General features: G+C 45.0%; 1 protein-coding gene across 2 annotated transcripts; it reads left to right on the top strand.

Annotated features, from left to right (window-relative positions):
* Nucleotides 1–3,026: 3,026 nt before the first annotated feature.
* On the top strand, nucleotides 3,027–13,067 carry smim1 (small integral membrane protein 1 (Vel blood group)). 2 transcript variants are annotated; one of them, XR_004416522.1, is made up of 3 exons: nucleotides 3,027–3,495; nucleotides 11,151–11,292; nucleotides 12,791–13,067. XR_004416522.1 is itself a non-coding variant. In XM_033047886.1 (2 exons), exons 1-2 carry the CDS (start codon nucleotides 11,174–11,176, stop codon nucleotides 12,915–12,917), a joined length of 246 nt encoding a protein of 81 aa, XP_032903777.1. In that variant the 5' UTR covers nucleotides 11,150–11,173; the 3' UTR covers nucleotides 12,918–13,067. The 2 variants fall into 2 exon arrangements, 1 of the variants encoding a protein (XP_032903777.1); XM_033047886.1 differs by lacking the exon at nucleotides 3,027–3,495 and having other exon boundaries at nucleotides 11,150–11,292.

Here is a 13,067-nt window from a genome sequence, read left to right as displayed (position 1 = left end):
CAATGCTTTCTGTAATTATTTTATTTGAAGTGGACACAGTTGTTATGGAAGATAGACACAAAATGCTGGAGTAACTCAGTGGGTCAGGCAGCATCTCTGGAGAAAAGGCATAGATGACGTTTCGGGTTGAGACCCAGTCTGAAGAAGGGTCTCGACCTGAAACATCATCTATTATCATACTTGGAAATAGGTGCTGACTGTCTACCCTATCTATATTCTCATAATTTTGTATCCTTCGATCATGTCTATCTGTCACCTCTGACACATAGGACTATCGACTAACTGCCGATAAATGTATTAATACAGATGGGCCAACCTCTGCAGTTGTGTATTTCTTTCTGGTGTAAAAACACAGAAGGAAAAGCAACCCAACAATGACCATCAAACAAAACTGAGAACAGTCACAAAATACTGGAGCAACTCAGCGGATCAGGCAGCATCTCTGGAGAAAATGGATAGATGACGTTTCGGGTCGGGACCCTTCTTCAAGCATTAAACTGAGAATAGTGTTAGTTCCAAACAGAAGCCCTATAAAGTAGCTCAAAAGAGTAATGTCTGCAGACTGCAGTTTAGAATTCAGCACAAAAGGAACAAGGGGTCGATGAGGGCAAAGCTGTAGACATTGTCTATATGGACTGAGGCAAAGCATTTGAGAAGTTCTGGGAGGTTAAATCACATGGGATTCAGGAAGACCTAACTGACTGCAAGGAATGGAAGGAAGTAGAGGGTGATGGTGGAAGGTTGTTTTTCCAACTGGAGGCCTGTGACTAATGTGTGCCTCGGGGATCTCTGTTCATTGCTGTTTGTGGTTGATAGCAATAATTTGGATGAGAAAGTACAAGTCACAATTAGTAAGTTTGCAAATGGCACTAGAGTCGGTGACATCATAGATAGCCAAGATGGTTATCAAAAATGACGGCAGGATCTTGATTAACTGGGCGGGCGAGTGGGCTGAGGAATGGTTAATGGAGTTTGATGCAGATAACTGTGAGGTGTTGGATTTTGGGAAGTCAAGTCAGGGCAGATCTTCACGGTGAATGGCAGGGCACTGGGGAGTGTTGTAGAGCAGAGGGATCTAGGAGCGCATATGCATAGTTCCCTGAAAGTGGTGTCATAGGTAGATAGCGTGGTGAAGAAATCTTTAGGTACGTTGGTCCTCATTAGTCAGTGTATTGAGTATAGGTTGGGATTTTATTTTACAGTTGTGTTTGGAGCATTGTGTTCAGTTTTGACCACTGTGCCAAAGGATGCAACAATGGAAAGATGTTGTTAACTTTAAAAGGGTGTAGAGTAGATTTACGAGGATGTTGTCAGTACCTGAGGGCCTGAGTTATATGGAGAGGTGTGGGCAGGATAGGACTTTATTCCTTGGAGTACAGGAGGCAAAGGGGTGTATAGGATCATGAGATAGAGTAGGGGCATCAAGAACCAAAGGGCCTAGGTTTAAGGTGAGAGGGGAGAAGACATATGGACAGGTAAATGGATAGGAAAGGTTTAGAGAGATATGGGGGCATTTGCAGGAAGATGGGGCATTTGGTTGGCATGGGCAAGTTATGTCCAAGGGTCTGTTACCGTGCCGTATAGCGCTTTGACTCTAAGAGATGAATTAAGGAAAGAATAGTAGACTATGGAAATAAATTTGCAAAGATAATGAAAGTTCTACAAGTAATTAAAAAATTTTAAATGAGCGACGACAAATGTAAGAGCCTTGCAGCGGGAAAATTTATAATAGGGAAAAGGAAATGGCAGAAAAATTAAGGACGATGTTCTTGGCCAAGGAAGACGGTGCAAGCAATTTCCCAAGAATGCTAGGAGGGATATGGGCCAAATGTAGGCATATGCAACCAACCCCCAATATAGCATGGTAGGCATGGACAAGATGATAAAAAAAAGGGCCTGTTTCCATGCTGTACAGCTCCATGAGTATCAATGTACGTAAGCTGTAAAGTAGAAAGTGAGAACCAGAGGATATAATGCATGTGGATTTTTGAGTCACATAGTGTGTAGAATTAAAGCACATGGGATTCTGGATAAAATATTGGCATGGATTGAAGATTGCAGATTGGCAGACAGGAAGCAGAGTCGGAATAAATGAGACTTTCTTGAAAAAGCAGAGGGTAGCTAGCAGGTAGAGCAGGGATCAGTGCTTGGAGCGCAGCCAATAACAAAGTGTGTTGGTGTTTGAACGAGGGTGCTGCATGTAACATTGCCAAGTTTGCACCTGACATGAAACGGTGCGCAAAATAGTAATTGGGTGATGTTCAGGGGGCTAGAATGTGGACAGGGATTGTGGAAGACACAAGGAATTGTAGTTGCCAGAACCTTAAGCAAAACACAAAGTGCTAGAGGAACTCAGTGTGCCAGGCGGCATCTGTGAAGGGAATGGACAGGTAGCGTTTCATGTTGGAACCTTTCTTCAGACAGAAGGGTTTGGGGAAGGTTGTAGGGCTGGAAGAGGTAACAGGGATAGGGAGGAATGGGACACAATGTGCTGGAGTAACTCAGCAGGCCAGGCAGCTATCCTGCAGAACATGGATAGGTGACGTTTCGGGTTGGGACCTAAAGTCTGAAGAAGGGTCTGGTCTGAAGAAGGGTCTCAACCCGAAACGTCACCTATTTATTTTCTCCAAAGGTGCTGCCAGACCCACTGATTTACTCCAGCATTTTGTGTCTTTCTTTGGCGTAAGCCAGCATCCGCAGTTCCTTGTTTCTACCTAGAAAGGAGTGGGTATGGAAGTTGACATTTCAAAATGAGAGTGTTTTAAAATCAAAGCTTTGTCTATTTGGTTGGATTATCTCAATGATGTTATCTTGAGTCCACTTCTATCAGCACCGTATGTACTGATGTGTATCAATGCAAAGCTCGGATAAGCCAAGGCCAGGTCAGAACTCTATCCAAATCTGCTTTTGCAGGAGGAATGGAGGGGGGTGGGGACTGAGCGATTTGAGGTTAATAAGTGGCCTTGTGGGGGGGGGGGGGGGGGGACAGGCAAAGCACTTTGCCCCTGAACAGCTTTAGTTTACTCAGTTTTGTAATGTGTCGCTACAAAACAAGCGAGTGGGAGCCCAGCCCTGCTCCAGCTCCTCGTACTAACTACTGGCAGGCTGATCATTGACCAGTGGAGCTACCGAGGCCTCTGGATATCATTGCTCCCTGCACCGCGGGAGCCTGCAGTCATTGGTAGTCGTTGGTTCTGCTGTGAAGTAGCCGCTGCCTCTCTCTCAGTCCACATGACGGAATTCATTGGCAGGCAGGGGCACTGTCTGTAAACTCCTCCAAGACTTGATTGCACAACCGTCTGCAATCTGTCGGATTGGCATTCTCCGATTTGCAGCAGACTCGTCAGAAATTTAAAGATTTTGCTGGGAGCTTGTTGGAAAAGTTTGGCAAAAGTTTGATCTGGCCGCAGTTAAACCTTGAAGTGATTTCAGGCACAGTGACCAGGGAAAGCTCGGCTGCTGTTATAAAGGAGTGTTTACTTCTTACTGCAGTGGGTAAGGTCATCTCTCTATTTTGTTTTGGCTTTGAACAGTCAGTTAAACATTAGTGCAAAGCTTGCTTGTTTGTGGTCCTAAGCTTAGTAATAATTAGACATCATTAACAATATGTTTGCAATGGAGAAGAGGACCCCAATCAGCATTGCAACTTCAAATAAAATTATTTATTATTTGAACCAAGGTTCATTTGTGAATTTTGCTATACAAATCGTCTGTTAATTTTATAAATGATACAGTATTTAATCAACATTGTTGTTAGTAAGGCTGTTATATTAAGGGCAACACGATGATGCAGCTGGTAGATCTACTGCCTCACACACCAGAGACCTGGGTTCGATCCTGACCTTGGGGGCTGGCTGTGTGGAGTTTGCAGGTTCTCCCCGTGACCTCTTGGGTTTTCTGCGGGTGCTCCTATTGCCTCCCACATCCCAAAGGTGTGCAGATTTGTAGGTTAATTGGCTTATGTAAAATTGCCCTTAGTGTGCAGGGAGTGGATGAAAAAGTGGGATAACATAGAACTAGTGTGAACGGGTAATCGATGGTCGGCGTGGACCTGGCGGGACAAAGAGCCCGTTTCCATGTCGTAGATCTAAAACTAAGAGAGAACCAAAACTAAACTTCACTCTGACTGCAGAAAGTGCATTCACATCGAGACATTGGAAGCATCATTTGGAGCTGGATGCTTGGTAAATACCTCTGTTCTAAGTAAATCCCAGTGCCCTGGGATTGCTCAGAGTGGTACAGAGCTCTGGGCGAGGAATGATCCCCAACTGGGATCCTCCGAGTGGGTGGCCTCGTTGTCACTGAATAAAAATCAATGGGGGTCCCCATTATTCCAGCAGTGGCATAGTCTGAGATCACTGAGTTCCCGCACAGCACTTAAGAGGTTCAACAACTGTGAATAATCGAGAATTTGTTTTTGTCTTGATCCCACTCCACATACCCTCTTAGTTATTGTGTTATAGAGTCCTACAGCATGGAAACAGGCCCTTCAGCCCAACTTACTCATGCGACAATGTTGCCCCAACCAAGCAAGTCCCATATGTCCGAGCCTGATCCTTATCCCACTAATCCTCTCCTATCCATGTTCCTGTCCAAATGTCTTTTAAATGTTGTCATTGTACCTGCCTCAACTCCTTCCTCTGGCAGCTCGTTCCGTATACCCACCTGTGTGAAAATGTTGCTCCTCAGGTTTCCATTAAATCTTCCCCTCTCACCTTAAACCTGTGCCCTCTAGTTCGTTAAACTATAACATGCACGCACTCATATTCACACGCTTGCATGCACACTCAGACACATGCTCACATGCACGCTCACTCAGACACATACACACTAATTCACATGCATACACTTAAACTCACACAATCATGTACACTCACTCACACTCACAAACCCTCTCACTGTTGCCGCTCTGGCTGAGACCGTCAATGGAAGAGCAACAAGCAACCCACAGTGCTGGCATGCAATGTCTACAGATATGTTAAAGTCGTTGGATCTCCACTTTCATTTCTCAGATCTCCTTTACTTCAACATGCTTCCGACAACCAGTGGCTGCATGTCAGAATGCACGTCACTGCTTGCAACGCACTGCAACACATCCTGTCTTCTCCGTTATGCCGATGACACTTCTTGTTATATTTACATTTTGACCAAACCCGTAAGTACCAGGTTCCACTGCCCAATGCAACCAAATCTTTTCTGCTTATTCTTAGTTTTCGGTTTTCGCGCCACCTGCATGACACGCAAATGACAGGCAAGTGGGACAGGCCTGTGTCAGGGGACCTCCACGACAGGCCCAAACACCAGCCGGCAACTCTGGCAGTCGGTGAGGTCTGGCGGTAGTTTTTGTGTCGAGCTGTGTCGATTGTTAAGCAGAGTGTGGTGCGTGCACAGAATCTCCCAGCCAGGTACTTGAACACACCTGGCATCATCGGGGCAGGCAGCATCTCTGGAGAGCAGGAATGGGTGATGTTTCGGGTCGAGACCCTTCTTCAGACTCATATGCTGCCTGTCTCGCTGAGTTACACCAGTTTTTTGTGTCTATGATTTAAACCAAGAATCTGCAGTTCTTTCCTACACATTAAAGACATCATGGCAGCCAGCCAGTCGCCCGGCACTGCCCACCAGTAACCTTGGTCTGTTCTAACTGATTCAACAGAGATAGTGCGTTCCAGGACAGCCTGATCTGTACAGCTCATACTTCAATGTTAACAACATGCTGCCCGGGCTCAGCCACCACCCTGCTGCCTTGTGGCAGATAACAGCAGAAAGCTGCATGTGACAGCCTCCGCTGTGCCAAAGAACAAACTGTCCCGTTTTAGGGAGGAAATCTCTGAACGTGACAGGGTGCATAGACAGTGCAGTTAGCGTCTGCTGGGCTTGAACGCCTTCACCCAAACCACATCAGTCAACCGCTCGGGGATGCCTTGCTCCAAATATCTCGAACATCCAGACCGTGATCTCAGTCAGTGTGGGGTTGGGGAATGACCAAATTCCACACGTCACCCGGTCGAATCCTCCACAATAATCGTCCGGAATAGAAATTAACTGCGGATGCTGGTTCGTACCAAAGACAGGCACAAAGTGCTGGAGTTACTCAGAGGGTCAGGAGGCATCTCTGGAGGAAATGGATAGGTGATGTTTCGGGTCATCAATAAATTGAAGAAGGGTCCCGAACCGAAACGTCACTTTCCAGACATGCTGCCTGGCCCGCTGAGTTACGCCAACATTTTGTGTCTAACACTGGTTATAGACGAGACAGGAGGAAAACTCAATGTGGCTCGTGTACCAACCACCTGGTACAGCGCAGGGCTGCGTCCATTCAATACACTCAGAGGACCAAATGCCACTCACTGTCAGTCATGGTGCAGGACCATGCACTGGAGGATGAAGATCCTGGAATGCTCAGTGATGGTGGGAAACTCTCTGTGATCCCAACAGCAGAACTGAAGCATCGCAAACATCTTCAGTGAGAGGCAGGGATAGGGAGCTACCCTGGCCTTCTCACCAAGTCCCCGTTGGCACAGTTCCAAAGCTGGCATCTGCCCAACAATGTGCACTGATAACTGGACAGGGCATATCCACATAGAAAATGGAACAGCACAGCACAAGAACAGGTCCTTCAGCTCACAATGTCTGTGCCCAACGCTTATCTGCCAGCCATTTCAGCTGCCTTTCAACCTCTGGATCTTTGGTGTGGCCAGCTGTTGGCCACCTTGCCACTGGTTGTATCATTGTCAGAGGCTAGTTAATCTGTGGAGCATTGCCACAGTGGGCTGTGGAGGCCAAGTCAGTGGATATTTTTAAGGTAGAGATAGACAAATTCTTGATTAGAACACGTGTCAAGGGATTCAAAGGTTTCAAAGGTCTTTTATTTGTCACATGTACACAATTAAGTACGGTGATATTCGTATTACCATCTATTCCATCCTAAACAAAAGCAACAAGGACACACAACTACATAACTGTTACCATAAACATCCACCACAACGGATTCCCCACATTCCACACTGTGACAGAAGGCAATAAAAGTCTAATCTTCCCTCATTTTTCTCCCACTGTCGGGGCAGTTGAACCATCCGTCGGGCGGTCGAGCTCCTGCGGCTTGGAGCTCCCGTAGCCGATCTCTAACCAGGGACCGCGAGCTCCTGGATGTTAAGTCCGCAGGCTCCCGCAGATGGAGCTCCCGAAGCCGGTCTCCAGCAGAGGCCTCCAGATCCTCGATGTTAGGCCGTGGTGTGGACAGAGATACGATACGGAAATTTTTTTGCATCTCCGTCAAGGTAAGAGATCAAAAAAAGGTTCCCCCCCCCAACATAAAACAAGCTAAAGAACACTAAAATCATACATTTAACACATGCTAAAAAAAACAGAGAAGGAAGGGACTGACAGACTGTTGGCGAGGCAGCCGTTGCTAGTGCCACTCGGTGTTCTGGTTATTCGGAAGCCAGTCATAAATTCATAGGTTACAGGAGCACAATTAGACCATTCAGCCCATCAAGTCTACTCCGCTGTTCAATCATGGCTGATCTATCTTCCCCCATTCTCCTGCCTTCTCCCAATAACCCCTGACACCCATTGTCTCATTTCCGAGACAGCTTCTTTTTTTTTTAAACCCTTTGACTTTAAATTCTCATCTGCCAGGATGGGATGTGAACTCGTGTCTCCGAACAATGGTCTGGGTGCATCATCCAGTGATTGTGGGTGGCATGCTTTGTATACAGAGAATGGTGGGTGTCTGGAACGTGCTGCCAGGGGTGATGGTGGAGACATATGCGACAGTATGATATAAGAGGCTTTTAGATAGGCACATGAATACGCAGGGAATGGAAAGATATGGATCATGCAGGCAGAGGAGATTACTTTAATTTGGCGTCATGTTCAGCATGGACATTGTGTAGGTATGTTGCAAAGCCTACCTGAAGCGTCGCTGAAAATCTGTCGCTGCGGGTGTGCGCGATTTTGGCGCCGTTTAGAGGGGGCGGGTTTAAAACGCGATTTTCTCTAGGCTGTTCAAATCGAAGATGTTCAGCCTAGTTAATTATTAACGAAAAATCGCTGGAAGACCCCGTCGCAAAAGCTATTATTAGTTTTAAAGGCCTCGTATAATAGTTATAGTAGTTTAAAAATCAATCTCTAAACCCGCGACCACCGGCAGCTGTCAGGGTCGCATAGAGCAAATAACAGACGGTATGCTGCTTATTTTTACATTAAAAAGGGCTTCTTAAGATCCCTTTATACAAAGTTTAATATTGCGAGTAGCTCATTTTGGGCCCATTATATCCCGCAGTACTTTTCTGGGCATTTGAGGGCACAAATCTAGCGCAATGTGAACGTTCTAAACCAGCGCGTTCACAGGATCCCACTAGAAAGCTGATTTAAAATGGACTTTAATTTACAGCAATTGAACACTAAATTCCTTCCATTTGGCCTATAAATTAATGTAAATTAGATTTAAAAATCATGTTTTATTGTGAATTATTTATTAATATTATTTGGACACTTAGGCTATTTAAAAATGTTAATCATTTATTAAGAAATGGATAGATGTTTAGATCTAGTAATTGAAGTTTGAAATTAGCTACACTTGGGTAACTAACTAATTATATGCTTTAATTTCAGGTCATCCAAGTAAGATTATTTTATATTTGTTTCAGAATGGTTCAATCTACGATAACTGAAAATTTCATTCAGTTCTCTTAATTTTTAAGAAGGTTATGGGCTTTTGACTGCACACGATCACAGCTTTTTTGTTATGTCCATAGAAAATCAATAGGGAACAAGATGCTAATTTCCGAGTATGAAAATGGCCATAACGTTTTTAATACTTGAGATATGAAAGTGAATTAGGTGTCAAATTAAACTTCTTTTTATGCTTTATCTGATGGGATAAATTACAGACTTGATTTTTTAAATCTCAAAATTTTGTAACATTGCTACATTGTGGGCTGAAGGGTCTGTTCCTGTGCTGTATTGTTCTGTGTATATCTGAACAACCTCACTAACATAGGCCCCTCATTCAAAAGTAATTTGGAACTCTTCCAGAAACAGTAACAGATGCTGATTAGTTGTTAATTCTACGTTGATTGGTTTTGTTAAGCAAAACTCTGAGGATTGTTGGGATATAGTCAGATTCTTCTTAGATTAATGAACAGTCTAAAGGGGCTGAATAGCCTCCTCCTGTTACAGCTCGAGGAGCCCGGGAGCCGACTGCAAAAGACAAGCTGCAGAGGGTCGAGCAGCATCTGTGGAGGCAGAAGGAAGGTCTTCATTTCAGGTCGAGACCCTGCAGCAGAACAGGAGCAGGCTATTCAGTTAACAATATGTTGCAGTAGAAGCAGGCAACTGCAAATGCTGGTTTACCGGAAAAGATGTAAGTGCTGGAGTAACCCAATGGGTCAGGCAACTTTTCTGGAGAGCATGGATAGGTAGCGATTTGGGTCGTTACCCATCTTCAGTCTGATTATGGTGAGGTATCAATGAGAACTCAAAGTTCATAATGTTGCATCTCACTTGGACTATGACACCTCCCTCCCCTTCCTTAATCTCTCTATCTCCATCTCAGGGAACAGACTATCAACTGGCATCAACTACAAACATCCCAACTACCCAGATATCTAGACTATACCTCCTCCCACCCTGCCTCTTGCAAAGACGCTATCCCCTACTCTAAATTTCTGTCTCTGCCAAGATGAGGCTTTCCATCCAAGATGTCCTCTTTCTTTAGTTAAAGTGTTATCCCCACAGCTGTCAATGATGGATCCCTCACCATGTTGCTTCTGTGTCCAATAGTTCTGTTCTCACCTTCACCCCCCCACCAGACAGAACAAGGGTAAAGTTTCCCTGGTCCTCACCTTCACCCTACCAGCCTTCGCATACAACACATCATTCTCCGACATTTCCGTCACCTCCAATGTGATCCCACCACCAGTCACATCTTCCCATCCTCATCCCTTCCTACCTTCCACAGAGACCGCTCCTTCCGCAGCTCCTTGGTTCACTCATGCCTTCCCACCCCCTCCCCGGGTACCTACCCCTGCAACCGCAAGCCATGTCTCATCTGTCCCTATATCTCCTCCCTTACCTCTATCCTGGGACACCAGCAGTCCTTCCAGTTGAGACGGAGGTTCACCTGCACATCCCCTAATCTCATCTATTGCATCCAGTGTTCCCCATATGGCCTCCTGTACATCGGCGAGACCAAGCGACTGTTTCGCTGAACACTTACTGTCAATACGCCAAGGCTTGTTGGATCTACCGGATGCTATTTTAATTCCTCTTCCCATTCCCGTAATGGCCTTTCTGTCTTGGGCCTCCTCCATTGCCAGAGTGAGGCCACACGCAGTCAGGAGGGACAACACCTTATATTCCGTTTTGGTAACTTATATCCCAATGGTATGAGCATTGTATTCTCCAATTTTAGGTAAGTACCAAACCCCTGCCCTTTTTCTCCCCCTCTCTCATGTGCCCCAACTGGATTCCCACCTATTTCCCCCCTCCTCCATTAACACCGACATTCCTTCCTCTAGCTTCACAATTTGTAATTCTTCAATCCTTTTGTCTCACACCTTCTGCCTTTTTACCTCTGCACTTTGCCCAACCATCTGCCAATCAACACTCCTCCCCCTCTCCCCCACCCACTCACCTGTATCCACCTATTACTTCCCAGGCTTTGTGCTGCCCCTCCTCCCTTCCAGCTTTCTCAATCACTTTTTCCATTGAAAAGTCATGAAGAGACTGAGGGACAATTATTTTACACAGAGGATGGAATGAATTGCCAAAGGAAGTAGTTGAGGCAGGTACAGTAACAACATTTAAAATAAATTTGGACAGATAAATGGATAGAATATGTTTAAAGGGGTATGTGTCAAATGCAGGTAAATGGGACAAGTTTAGATGGGGCATCTTCCAGCATGGACATGTTGGGTCAAAGGGCCTGTTTCTGTGCTGTATGACTCTAAGAATTGGTTTGAGGGGTTGAAAAGCCTCCTTCACGATTACGCAGCCTTCTGGCTTCTATTGCAGGCTGAAGGTCCCGTCACTGTGCTGTAACCATATAACCATATTGTACCAACAAGGGGAACTTCATTTCCGTTTCAAACTTTGATTAACTACAAGAGTCTGTTTGACCCTCTAGTCTTGTGCCATCACAGGTACTGCTAGTCATCAGTGCTAGATGCCAAATTTGACGATGAACACTAGTGAGACAGATGTGCAGTACAGTCGGTGGAATGACAACGCCCAGGAACAGGTCACCATAAGCGTTCCTCCAATTGAAGCCTCGAGCTGTAGAAGGTAAGGCTCATCCCAGGTACAGTGGCTCCCCCCCATGCTGTGTGTTTGCAGGTCGGTCTAATACCCCAAGACCCATCAATGTGTCTCCACTAACATCACCCCATGTTATCATAGAGGGCTCTTGATAAACAAAACCATAATTAGGAGAGAGAGAGAGAGAGAGAGAGATAGAGAGAGGGAACTGCAGATGCTGGAATCCTGAGCAAAACACAAAGTGATGGAGCAACTCAATGGGTCAGGCAGCATCTGCGGAGGGAATTGTCAGGCAACGTTTCTTCAGCTGTTGCTGAATAACAAAATCAAGTTGTGTTTGTGTTAAATAAAATGAAAAATGTTGGAAATTCTCAGAGGTCATGAATCATCTCTGGATAAAGAAACATCGATGGTGTTTTAAGTGGATAAACTTTCAATGGAACTGGTTTACTTCAGGTTTCCAGCATCTGCAGAATTTGATCTTTAGGTCTATTTAGACGATGGAAGTTTTGGCAACAGTTCTCACTTACCCTTGATGATTGTGTACAGCGTCTAGTGAAACTGCTGAAGAAGTCAATCCAGGGCAGTTAAATGAAAAGATGAACAAAACTAATCAGATGGGTTTTGAACAGATATGTGTTTATATTGTGGAGGAAGGAACTGCAGGTGCTGGTTTAAACCGAAGATAGACACAAAAAGCTGGAGTAACTCAGTGGGTCAGACAGCATCTCTGGAAAAAAGTAATAGGTGACATCTTTGGTCGAGACCCTTCTTCACTGAGAGTCAGGGGAAAGGGAAACGAGAGATATAGAGGAGATGGTGATGGAGAGAGATATGGAACAAATGAATTAAAGATATACATATGTATTGATGATAAAGGAGACAGGCCATTGTTCGCTGTGTGCGAGGTGAAAACAAGTATAGACAATGAGACTCAACAAGACGACTTTAACAGGTGGGGGAGGGATGGAGGGAGAGGGAATGTAAGGGTTACTCGGTTGAAGAAACCATGCTACACACCACTGGGTTGTAAGCTGCCAAGCTAAATATGAGAAGCTATACCTCCGATTTGCGCTTGGCCTCTCTACCATCGTGGCCACAGCAGGGTCCAAGTGTACCAGGGTCTGTGGATTGAATACAGTAAATCACGAGATATCGTGGGCCTAACTCAACAAAACGCCAGTGAAGAGGTGTACCCACTTGATAACCCCAATGATATACTGACATCTACACCATTAGTTTTTATGTGCTTGTGAACATGTAAACAAATTATTATTGACCTATAGCAAAATTTGTACAGGGAGTTTAGATACTACTTTGGTATTCGGCTTGGATTTCTTGGTTGAGCGCCTATCCTGGTGTTATAGCACAAGTACTTTGTGTTTTAATAGTAATTTAAATCATCTGAAGGCCTGTTTGGCACTCTAAGATTATGCCCCTGATTTCCTTTGAGTGTCTATATCAAACCTGGTGATGTTTCATCTGACGTCAGCTGAGAACACTTCTTGTCTGCTTCCCTTCTCAGGATATACAATAAATTGTGCACTGGCAAAGTTGGCATTGTAATGAAAGCCTTCGGTGGAGTGGCAACGTTCTTGATCATCTTCATCACTGGATACGTCACGGGTTACTATGTGCACAAGTGTAAATAGGCAGAGTGGAAGCATGAAACTACTGCACGCCCACAGTTGTATCAAGAATGCATCACATAATCCTACCTTCCTCGGCTCTGAGCTCTGCAGCTGCTGCTTGAATCCAGTTTTAATTCTTTTTCTACCAGTTAAAGAGCACAATTACAGAAG

This window comes from Amblyraja radiata, chromosome 31, assembly GCF_010909765.2.
Source record: "Amblyraja radiata isolate CabotCenter1 chromosome 31, sAmbRad1.1.pri, whole genome shotgun sequence".
NCBI lineage: Eukaryota > Metazoa > Chordata > Chondrichthyes > Rajiformes > Rajidae > Amblyraja > Amblyraja radiata.
The sequence above is the reverse complement of the archived record's forward strand: the minus strand, read 5'-3'. Positions and strand labels throughout refer to the sequence as shown.

Excerpts from the sequence above, each read along its gene's own strand:
- smim1 (XM_033047886.1), top strand. The coding sequence starts at position 11,174 with ATGCCAAATTTGACGATGAACACTAGTGAGACAGATGTGCAGTACAGT. Across the intron at positions 11,293-12,790 it reads GAAGCCTCGAGCTGTAGAAG|GATATACAATAAATTGTGCA; the intron begins GTAAGGCTCATC and ends TTCCCTTCTCAG.